The sequence below is a fragment of the Plasmodium berghei genome (genome assembly GCF_900002375.2).
Source record: "Plasmodium berghei ANKA genome assembly, chromosome: 5".
NCBI classification, from domain to species: domain Eukaryota; phylum Apicomplexa; class Aconoidasida; order Haemosporida; family Plasmodiidae; genus Plasmodium; species Plasmodium berghei.
Window position 1 is genome coordinate 849,989 of NC_036163.2, and position 12,803 is coordinate 862,791.

Sequence of the window (12,803 nt, forward strand, 5' to 3'; positions counted from 1 at the left end):
GTATAAATATATACTACCTATTTTTTTTTCAACATATATTCACGTAAAACATATACATGCATAATATGTGTGTGTGCATTCCGTAATAAGTAAGACAACTTACAATTACTTCAATATATATAAGCGTATGTATAGGGATAATAATAAAAAAAATAAAATAATAATGTGTAGAATTAACTATATCCGCTATTTATAAAACCTTGGTATTTCATAATAAATTAAAAAAAAAGTAATTAAATAAGTAAATAAATAAGTAAACAAATAAATAAATAAGTAAATAAATAAATAAGTAAATAAATAAATAAGTAAACAAATAAATAAGTAAATAAATAAATAAGTAAATAAATAAATAAGTAAATAAATAAGTAAATAAATAAATAAATAAGTAAATAAATAAATAAGTAAATAAATAAATAAATAAGTAAATACAAATGACCAGACTGAATTATGATTATTTTTAAACAAAACTTGTTAGTATGATATATTAAATATCGCCATAATATTATTGTTAAGTTATTACAGTGCCTATTCGTTTTTTTAAATAGTTGTATACCATCAAGGTAACGATGAAATTATACAGTAAACAATTGGTTACAAATATTTTTGATATATAAGAAAATATAAATAGGGTTTTATACAACTTTTTTGGAATAGTAAATGTTTTTATGTACAGTTAATAATAAAAAATGTTATTATATGACTGTTCAGAATTTTATATGCAATTTTTTTTTTATTGTTGTCATTTTTAGAGTTTCAATATGAGCATAGTAGGAAGCTACAATTTTTCAGGCAACCCCTGATAAACCTTTTAATGAAGCATAATAATTTTATCATGTGATTTGGTCTTATTTGGTTATATATATATTCAAAGAGAATAATAAGGTAAATTTTAGGAAAATGTTGAATTTTTTATGTCAAATAAATGTTTCTTATATAAATGTTTTTATTTTGCATACTAGTTATTATATAATAAAAACATAAATGTTGAAGATTAATTTGAAGAAATTTTTGAAAAAAAATATATATACATATATAATATATAGAATTATTTAATATGCATAATTATATTGGTTTTAATATTTTCCTTTTTATGAGCAAGCAATATAATTTTGTATAATTTTTTACAGCGTAAAAATGTATATCTATAGCTAAAATTAACAACTTGTAAATATTAAAAAAGTAAGAATTTGTTTCTTTTAAACTTTATAAAAAATACGTTATTGTAATATTCTTTTAATTAAAATAATAAAACTAAAAAAGGAAAAAATATGCCATATATATATAAAATATGAAAAATACATTTCCCATTTATTTTTGTGTGGAGCTGTGGGGGGTTTTGAAGAATATACATTTTTTATACATACGCTAAAAAAATGCTACTTATTTATATGTAAAATTATATGCATAATATATAGGGCGAAATAATTAAACATTTATGTATATATATAATTAATATACATTTATTTATTATATGAATTGAAAAATGGGGATTATTATTTTTTCAAAATAACAAACAAAAATACATAAAACGCTATCCGATACTTGCAAATAATTTAGTATATATAAATAATTATGTATATAGGATATAACAAGCCCCATGGGAATATAAATTAACATATTATATATATATATATTATATATATATATGCAATATTACAAATTTGTAAGTTAATAAATATAAAAAATTGACCAATTAATATGTATATATTATTTATAAAAATTATATTGGGGTATGACCATATTTTTTTTAAAATAATAAATTTTTTATACATATTAATAAGCCTTAAATCTATAATAAAAACTTTTCATTATGCTCAAAAAAAAAAAAAAAAACAGAATATGTAAAATTTATTTACAATTATAAAAAGATATAATTAAGAATTTCCATCATATAATGAAAATATAAATTATATAAAAATATATTTTTTATATTAAGGATTATTGAAAAATAAACAAAAAATTATTTCTCAAAATATTATTTTTATTATTTGAAGATAAGAAAATGGTAAGTCAAAAAAAGTGGAAAACATAACATATATATATATATGAAAAAATAATGACTGTTTATTTATTCTGTTTTAAAGTATATTAATTTATTTGTACATGTGTTTTTTATTAAAATATATGTAATTATATGAAATGCGATAATGGCATATAGAGATATATATACAGCATTTTATATCTACACTTGCTAAGATATATTTGGTTCGAAAATTATATAAAAATAATTTGGAAAATATATCAAAAAACAAAACGTTGGGATTTATATTTATACAAACATATAGTATATTGTAAATATAGCATTTAGAAAGTTTGCTATACGAATGCATATACAGTTTAGGAATATTTATAAATTTTTTTTTATATTGTGTTGTTATTTTAAATATGGTTAGTTATAAAGAGATGTATATATGTGATATTTATTATTTTGATTTTTTTTATTATAGGCAGAAGAATTCACTGATGATATTGGGGTATTCAGTAAAAAATTACTAGAACCCGTTCCATTTGTTAGAACAAATAACTGCATAAAAGATGTCGATGCTGAATTATTTATTAGTGCATATGCAAAATATTTAAAACTACATAATAAAATAACTTTTCCAAAATGGTGTAATTTTGTAAAAACTGGAAAAGGAAGAAAATTAGCACCTTTAGATGAGGATTGGTATTTTATTAAAGCATCAAGTATTTTAAGACGATTATATATACATCCAGATATTGGTGTTGGATTTTTAAGACGACAGTTTAGTTATAAACAGAGGAGAGGAGTAGCCCCTAATCATACTAGTTTAGCAAGTGGGAAAATTTTAAGATCCATTTTACAACAATTAGAAAACATAGGATATGTAGAACAGAATCCTAAAAAAAAAGGAAGAAGATTAACAATAAAAGGTGAAAATGCTATTAATAACTTTGCTAGGTATATTAATAAGAAAGTTTATAAATTGGAAAAACAATAAAACTATGGTTTATAAGTATTGTACATATATTTAACGAATATATAATAAATATTTAGGGCTTTAATATCTATAAGATGTGTAAATATTTTCTTTTTTTATTATTATGCATATTTAATATTTTTTCTTTTATTTATATATATGTTTTTCCTTGTTAATAATATGAATGCTCAGTATAGTTAAATATGTATATATGCGTATATATACTTATTTTTATTATATATATACAGAAAAAAAAACATAGAACATCAAAATAAAAAGAGCATATATATATATATATATATATATATATAGGAACTAATGCAGTTCTTTAATAAATTTATTAGAAATTGTATTTTGAAAAAAATGAGAATAATGGGAACTATATAAGTTTGTAATATTCATATGATTGATTATAGATAAAACATCATATAATAAGGAAAATGAGTGTAAAATAAAAATAACGATTTCTTTATATTTTGGATAAGATTTAAAAAAAATATATATATAATAAATTAGGGAAAAAAAAAATTAAAGATTTAAATTTGAAATAGTAAATTGATTTTTACATTTTTCTTATTTAATAAGAATGGTATTTCCTAAAACATTTTATGGAAAATTAGATTGTACTAGTTTAGGTGAAATAATGTATAAAAAAAGGAAATATGTATATTATTAAATTTGATAAAAATTTGAAAACATAATGTGCCGTAAATGTTGAAAATATAATTCGTATGTGTATAGTTGTAGTTGTTATAAAGATTTGATTTAATAAGAATATTGGTAATTGAAAATGGATATATATAAATGTATATTTTTCCTGAAAAAAATAGATATAAAAAAATAAAAAGTATATAAAAATTTAATAAAATTAAAAAGTTATAATTTTTTTTTCGAAAAATAAAAAAATATTAAATTTGTTAATTATGACGGCATAAACTTATATAATATTTAAGTACATTATGTACACTTTGAATTTTATATACAAAAATGAAAAAAAAGAAAATATAATATATACAAAGAAGTTTTCCCGAATTTTGATTGGAAAAAGAATAAGATTTTATTTTTTTATTTTTTTCAAATTTAATGATATTATATATATATGTTTAACTCAGATATTTATGTACAATGTTTATTTATTTGTTTAGTAAGTAGTTACAGTAATATATATTTAAAATGTTATAAAATAGGAATATAAAAATAGTATGTAATATTTTAATTTATTTATAATATTATACAAAATTTTAATATGTCATATGTTTGGATAGTATATATGTATACATATTTCTATTATACCTTTTGAATTGCTTTTTTTTTTTTACAAGCTTTACAAAATAGAGAGAATAAAGATTAACTTCCTATAAAGATATATTATTCTGTTTAGTTTTATATCTTTATTGTGTACAAAAAATGAGAAGGAAATAAATAAAAAAATGACAATGTATATATTTTATCCCAAAACTGCAATTATATACAACAATCAAAAGTAGTAAAGAATTGTATAAATAATGATTATATTTTTATATTATATATGTGCATGGAAAAAACGTTAAATATTCTACAAAAGTTTTAGCATTTAATAAAAACAAGACAACGAAATAGAATGAAGAAGATATGCATAAATATAACAAAAAATAGTGAATATATATTTAGAAAATTGAATTAATTGTGTTGAAATAATAAAGTTGGTTTATTTGAAAAAATACTATAGGAAGTTATTGTATTCTTAACTTTTTTTTTTTTTTTTTTAATCGTGTAAATAAAAATGGCAGAGGAATATGAAAAGTTTAAACGATTTGAATATCGAATGAATTCAAATTTAGTTCTTCAAAGAGAGGGACCAGGGCCTAATCAAAATGAACCAACTGGGGAAAGTGAAAGTTTAGTTGGAAAATTAAAATATAAAATGGGTGACAAAGTAGAATATAATAAACCTGTAGATTTTCGAAAAGGAAAAGATCGAGATGGTAATGAAAAAAATAATAAAAAACGATTAGATGATGATAATGAAATATATTTTGAGAAAAAAATAAAAAGAATTAAAAATAATTCATATATAAAAGAAAAAAGTGTTTTAAATATAAATATAGATGATATATTTTTATATAAACCAAGTACAAAATATACAGAAAATATTTTTAGTAAAATTCTGAATATAATAAGAAATATAATAGGTGATAATACTGGTGATATAATAAATAGTGCATGTAATGATGTAATAACTATTTTAAAAAATGAAGATATTCAAAATAACGATTCAAAAAAAAATGAAATAGAAAAAGTATTAGAAGTTAATATATCGGATAAACATTTTATTGAATTAGACAATTTAGCTAAAGAAATATATGATTTTGATAAAAAACATGACGATCAAGAAATAGGAGATGATGAAGGTGTAGCAGTTATATTTGATGAAACAGATAATTATTTTAATTACAAAAATGGAAAAAATAAAAAAATAGATAACTTAATGGACGATGTAGGTACTAACATAAGCGAATTGAGTGCAGAAGATGACGAAAGTGAAAATGACGAAAGTGAAAATGACGAAAGTGAAAATGATGGTAGTGAAAATGATGGTAATGAAAATGATGGTAGTGAAAATGATGGTAGTGAAAATGATGGTAGTGAAAATGATGAATTAGTTTTGAAAAAAAAAAAAAAAAAAAAATCTGAAACACATTTGAGTTTAAAAAATATGAATAAAGATTTAAACTTTTCAAAAAATAAAGAATCAGAAGAATATGAAATTGATACAAATAGTATAGATCCACATTGGCTTCAAAGAAAATTAAATACAATATTTAATGAAGCAAGTTTATGTATAGAAAAAGAAAAGGAAGTATTAGAAATATTAAAAATATATGATATACAAGAATGTGAAAATAAATTAGTAAACATATTAATGTATGAAAATTTCTCAATGGTTAAATTGTTTATGAAAAATAGATGGAAAATATATTATTGCACATTACTTGGGCAAGCTCAAAATGAAAAAGAAAAAAAAGAAATAATTGAAAATATGAAAAAAACTGAAGAAGGGGAAGAAATATTAGAAGAATTATCAAATTTTAGAAATATTAAAAGAAACAAACAAAGTGAATTTACAAAAAATTTAAGAAAAGAAGCAGATAATTTAATAAATATGAAAATGAGAGAATCAAAGAAATATAGATTAAAAGAAGGTGCAGATAATTCAAAACAATTTATTCATGACGATGAAGGTGTAGAAGAAGAAGAAGAAGAAGAAGAAGAAGAAGAAGAAGAAGTTGAAAATGATCAAAAAGAAGTAAAAATAAATGTAAAAATAAATGATAAAGGAAAAATAAAAAATAGAGATAATGAATTAAAAGCTAAATATATAGATTTAGAAAAATTAAATTTAAAAATAAAAAATAATGATTTTTTAAATAAAGAAATAATATTACCAGATGGAAGTAAAAGAATAGAAAAAAAAGAATATGATGAAATAATAATATCTGTAAATAATAATGATAAAAAAAATAGTTCTCAAATTAATAAATATAATTATTATACAAATAAAGATGATATAAAATTAATTGAAATAAATGAAATACCTGAATGGGCACGTGAAACATTTTTTTGTGTTAATGTTAAAAAATTAAATGCAATTCAATCAAAAGTATATGATATAGCTTTTAATGAATTTGAAGAAAATTTACTAATTTGTGCACCTACAGGTTCAGGAAAAACTAATATTGCATTACTATGTATGTTAAATATTATTAATAATTATCGTTTATTAAGTGGGCAAATTGAAAAAAATAATTTTAAAATAGTTTATATATCACCAATGAAAGCATTAGTAAATGAGCAAGTGCAATCATTTGGTTTACGATTGAAATCTTTGAATCTAAAAGTTTGTGAATTAACAGGGGATGTGCATCTAAGTAGTAAAGAAATAGATGATAATCAAATTATTGTTATGACTCCTGAAAAATTTGAAGTAATTAGTAGAAAATGGAATGATAAAATAATGTTACAAAAAGTAAAATTAATAATTTTTGATGAAATTCATTTATTAAATGAAGAAAGAGGTCATGTATTAGAAAGTATAATTACAAGAATAAATAGATATGTTGATAATAATGTATCTAATATAAATAATGTTAATAAAAATAATGGAATAAGATTAGTTGGTTTATCTGCTACACTTCCTAATTATGAAGATGTTGGAATGTTTTTAAGAGCAAATCGTAAAAAAGGTATTTTTTATTTTGATCATTCTTTTAGACCTGTACAACTAAATCAATATTATATTGGATTAAAAGAAAAAAAAGGAATAAAAAAATACAACCTTATGAATGAAATAACATATGAAAAAGTTTTAAAAGAAGCTGGTAAAAATCAAATATTAATATTTGTTCATAGTAGAAAAGAAACATATAGAACTGCTAAAATATTAATAGACAAATTTGTAAAAAATGATAATTTAAATTTATTTATGATGGATAAAAAGATTTCTGTTGAAATATTATTATCTGAAAAAGAAGCTATTATAAATGAAGAATTAAAAGAGTTATTGCCATTAGGTTTTGGTATACATCATGCAGGTTTAAAAAGAACAGATCGTAAATTAGTCGAAGATTTATTTTCAGATAGACATTTACAAGTATTAATATGTACAAGCACATTGGCATGGGGTGTGAATTTACCTGCACATACTGTTATAATAAAAGGAACAACAATATATAATATGAAGATTGCTGATTTTGATGAATTATCTTTTATGGATGTATTACAAATGATAGGTAGAGCAGGTCGGCCGCAATTTGATAAAAGTGGAAAAGCTATAATAATTACAGAACATAAAAATTTACAATTATATCTATCATTAAATAATGAACAAATGTATATTGAATCTACATTAATGGAAAATATAGTAAATATAATAAATGCAGAAATAGTTTTGAAAAATATTCAAGATTTTAAAGATGCTATAAATTGGTTTGAACAAACATATATGTACATTCGAATGATGAAAAATCCAAATTATTATGGAGTAGGAAATGATAAAAATCGAGTTATAAAAAATGTAAAAAATCGAATAAATGATATAATATATTCATCATTTTTAATTTTAGAAAAATATGGATTAATTAAATACAATAAAAAATTAAAAAATGTGATTAGTACATATATTGGTAAAATTAGTAGTTATTATTATATTGATTATAAATCTATTGATATGTATAATAAAAGATTAAATAAATATACAAATGAAATAGAATTATTAAAAATATTTGCAACTAGTGAAGAGTTTAAAAATATATTTATTCGAAATGAAGAAAAAATTGAATTGTCAATTTTGATGGAAAGATTACCAATACCTGTTAAAGAATCCATTAATATACCTTTTACAAAAATAAGTATTTTATTACAATTATATTTATCAAATATAACATTAAATGGATATATAATAAATGCAGATTTAGTATATATTCATCAAAATGCTTTACGTATATTTCGTTCATTTTTTGAACTATCTTTAAAAAAAGGATTTTATAATTTAATATATTTATGTTTAAAATTTTGTAAAATGATAGAACATCAAATGTGGAATAATATGACACCTTTAAGACAGTTTGGATTATTAAGTAAAGATTTGATAAAAATAATAGAAAAAAAAAATATAAGTTTTAAAAATTATTTAAATATGGAATTAAATGAATATATCACAATATTTAAAAATAAAAAAATAGCAAAAAATATATATAAATTAGTTCATCACTTTCCTAATATTGAATTAAGTGCATATATACAACCAATTGATCATAAAATGATTAAATTAGAATTAAATATAACACCCGATTTTATTTATAATCCAAAATATCATGGATATATGATGTTATTTTGGGTTTTTGTTATTGATATTGCTAATGAAAATATTTTACATTATGATTTATTTACATTAAAAAAAGGATTAGAAAATGAATCGTTTTTTGAAGACATCAATATTGAAAATAAAAATTTAAATAAAAAAAATATGTGTGATAGTTTTGATGAAGAATTAGTACAATTTTATTTACCAATAAATGATAGTCCATTTTATATAATTAAAGTTATATCCGATAAGTGGTTAGAATGTGAATGTACAATTAATATAAATTTAAATAATATTTATATTCCTTTAAAACAAAATTATTCAACTCAATTATTAGATATGCAATCTTTACCAATAAGTTCATTAAGATTTAATAAAGGGAAGCAAATATTTATGGATAGAAATATAGAAAGTTTGAATCCAATATGTACACAAGTATTTACATCTTTATATGAAAATAATGGAAATGTTTTATTGTGTTATTCAAATTGGAAATATTATTTAATACCAGCGGAATTAGCAATATTTAGAATAGTAAAATATTTAGAAGAATTAAATAATTATATAAGATATTATATAAAAAGTGAAAACGATTTAACAAAAGTTATGAATAATAAAAAATTATCAAATATTCTTTATAATGATTATTCTAGTTTAATAAAAATAGTTTATATTGCACCATTAGAGGATATTGTTTTAAAAACATATAAAAAATGGATTTCTTTAAAAAAAGCTTTAAATTTGAAAATGTGTATATTAAATGGAGATGTGGGAATAGATATGAAATTATTTCAAACAAATAATATTATATTAACAACTCCAGAAAAGTATGATAATATATCTAAAAAATGGAGAAGAAAAAAAATGTTTCAAAATGTGAATTTATATATTTATGATCATATAGAATTGCTAAATACAAGTTATGGTGCTATTATGGAAGTTTTAATAAGCAGAGTAAAATATATATCAATGCAATTGCAAATAAATAATCGAAATATAAACCAATCGAACAATGATAATGAATCTGTAACGCAAAATGATCTCGATTTTGTAAAAGAGTGTATGGAAAATGATAAAAAGAATAAGAATTTCAAAAAAAATAATAAAGAAATAGCAATACATTTAAATAAATTATCTAATTTAAAAATGGAAAATGTTTATGAGTTTATAGGAATAAATAGAATAGTGTGTATGTCAAGTTGTTCATTACAAAATTCAAAAGATGTGTCTGAATGGATAGGATGTAAAAAAAATGATTATTTTAATTTTATATCTACAATTCGAACAATACCAATAGAAATATATTTATTTTCAGTAAATATTATGAATACAAAAAATAGATATATATCAATGCAACGTCAAGTTTATCAAAATGTTAAAAAATTTAATAAAAATAAAAAAAATGTTATAATTTTTGTTACAAATCAAAAAACATGTAAAACATTAGCACTTGATTTAATATTATCATCATGTAATGATGATTTTTCTTTTAATTCTGTTATTAATGATAATATGGAAAATAGAAGTAAAGAAAGTGAAAATATTTTGGATAATATTAGTGATAATATATTAGCACAATGTTTAAAAAAAGGATTAGGATATATATATAATAATATGCTAGACATAGAAAAACAAATTGTAGAAAATTTATTTGAAAAGAAAGGAATTGATATATTAATAGTATGTTATGATTATTTATATAGTTTAAATGTATATGGAAATAATGTAATAATATTAGATACAATAATAACACATTATAATAATAAAGATAAAGATTATTCAATTCAAACAATTCTGGAAATGATTAGTTTTGCTGGTATAGAAAAAGAAGATGATAAGTCATTTGTATATATATATACATATGTAACAAAAAAAGAATATTATAAAAATTTTATATATGATCCAATAACAATTGAATCAAATATTGAAGAATACTTACCAATTTTATTAAATAATGAAATCGTTATGAATACAATTGAAAATTATCAAGATTCTATAGATTTGTTAACTTGGACTTTTTTTTATCGACGTATTAAAAAGAATCCTAATTATTATGGATTAAAGGGGGTTAGTACTGAACATATATCTGATTATTTATCTGAATTAATTGAAAATAATATTGAACTTTTATCAATTGCAAATTGTGTTAATATATTTAATAATAAAGAAAATGATGAATCGTCAAGTGTAACTCTAAAACCATGTAACCTTGGAATAATTTCTTCATTTTATAATTTAGATTACCATATAATATATTTTTTTAATCAATATATTACGTCAATAAAAGGATTGAAAAAAAATAAAATTTTAGAAATAATTTGTTTGGCTAACATATTTAATAATATAATAAAAATTCAAAGTCATGATATATATCTGTGTTTAAAAATAGCTAAATCATGTAATATACAAATAACATATGATTTTTTAAAATTATCATTTAATAATAAAAGTTTTTTTAAAGACAATGAAGAAGAAAGGGGTAATAAAATAATTAATTTAAATAATTTTATGACAAATCCATCTTATTTTACTCCAAATTTAAAGGCATTAATATTATTACATGCACATATAAATAGATTTTCAATACCTATAAATTATATTAATGAATCAAAAAACATTTTATTAAAATCATTAAAATTAATAAATTCATTAATTGATGTAATTAGTAGTAATAACATATTAAATTATTGTCTTTTTGTTATGGAAATGTCTCAAATGTTAATTCAATGTTTTAAAAATACCGATGAATCGAATTTATATCAATTACCTTATTTTAATGAAAGTTTAGTTCAAAAAGCAAATGAATTAGAAATCTCAGATATTTATGAGTTAATTAATTCTGAAGACGATGTAAAAGATGAACTTTTAAAAGGTTTAAGTGAAGAAGAAAAAAGTAGTATAGCAAATTTTTGTAATTCTTTTCCAATTTTAGAAGTAAATTATGATATAGATTTAGAAAAAAAATATAAAATTAACGATATTGCTGAATTAAATATAAATATATATCGAGATATTTCAGATGATGAACCAGTTGGTTATGTTCACTCTAGTTATTTACCTTTTGAAAAAGAAGAATCATGGTGGTTTGTTATAGGAATTAAAAAACTTAATTTGTTATTGTCTATTAAAAAAACCTCTTTATTAAAACAAGCGAATAGTGTAAAAATAAATTTCGAGCTTCCAGATAAGCCCGGAACTTATGATATAGTCATGTATTTGGTTAGCGATTCATATATAGGATGTGACCAGGAATATGAGTTTGCGATGGTTGTTAACGAGTAGGGGGAGGTTTTTTGAAATTGAAAAAAAACGAAAAAAAATGGAAAAAATTGTGAAAAAAAAATGAAAACGTGGAAATGTATAACCAGAGAAATTTCAATTAAACTGATTATTTTTTATTAACTTGATCGTAATTTATTGTTTGATAAAAATGTTTAAATAGTGAATTACATTTTTTATCATCATTGTGTAAATGCATACAATAAAATAAATTAAAATAATTATCATGAAATAATTTTGTAAATTTAATATTATCATTATTATTAGTAGTATTATATTTATATCCTAATATTTTAAAAGAATCTTTTATCGTTTCATTACATTTTTTATTCCCCTCCATTATAATTTTTGAAACATCATATTTATCATTATCATTTACTACACTTCCTAAACACATAAATTTTTTTATGTTATAAAATAAATCATTTTGTTTTTGGGTATAATATTTTTCTTGGTTATATATAGATAGTGAATCTTGAACTTGATAAACAACATCACTTAATTTTGAGTAATCGTTTTTATATGACATGTTATAATTTTATGTAGAATATGGATTCAATTTATCTAAATGTGTGAAAAAGTGGTGAAAATTACTAAATTCAGAGCCTAGTATATGTTTATTATTATACCATAAAATTTTGTTCTTTTTATATTAGCTTATCCTTTTTTGGAGGTGTGTAAAATGCATATATATTTTCTTCGTTGTATTTTTTTTTTGAAATAAAATTCAAACTAATTTA

At 19.8% G+C, this 12,803-nt stretch overlaps 3 protein-coding genes across 3 annotated transcripts; 2 read left to right on the forward strand and 1 right to left on the reverse strand.

The window, feature by feature from the left end:
• Positions 1 to 2,002: 2,002 nt before the first annotated feature.
• PBANKA_0522800 (40S ribosomal protein S19, putative) lies at positions 2,003 to 2,963 on the forward strand (the record flags this gene model as incomplete). Its single annotated transcript, XM_034568484.1, has 2 exons — positions 2,003 to 2,005; positions 2,448 to 2,963. 2 exons carry the CDS (start codon positions 2,003 to 2,005, stop codon positions 2,961 to 2,963), a joined length of 519 nt encoding a protein of 172 aa, XP_034420469.1.
• A 1,741-nt stretch (positions 2,964 to 4,704) lies between these two features.
• Positions 4,705 to 12,066, forward strand: PBANKA_0522900 (pre-mRNA-splicing helicase BRR2, putative; the record flags this gene model as incomplete). The annotated part of the gene is made up of 1 exon (XM_034568485.1): positions 4,705 to 12,066. The coding sequence occupies one exon, from the start codon at positions 4,705 to 4,707 to the stop codon at positions 12,064 to 12,066; it is 7,362 nt and encodes a 2,453-aa protein (XP_034420470.1).
• Positions 12,067 to 12,172: 106 nt separating this feature from the next.
• On the reverse strand, positions 12,173 to 12,592 carry PBANKA_0523000 (conserved Plasmodium protein, unknown function; the record flags this gene model as incomplete). The annotated part of the gene is made up of 1 exon (XM_034568486.1): positions 12,173 to 12,592. The coding sequence occupies one exon, from the start codon at positions 12,590 to 12,592 to the stop codon at positions 12,173 to 12,175; it is 420 nt and encodes a 139-aa protein (XP_034420471.1).
• Positions 12,593 to 12,803: the final 211 nt, after the last annotated feature.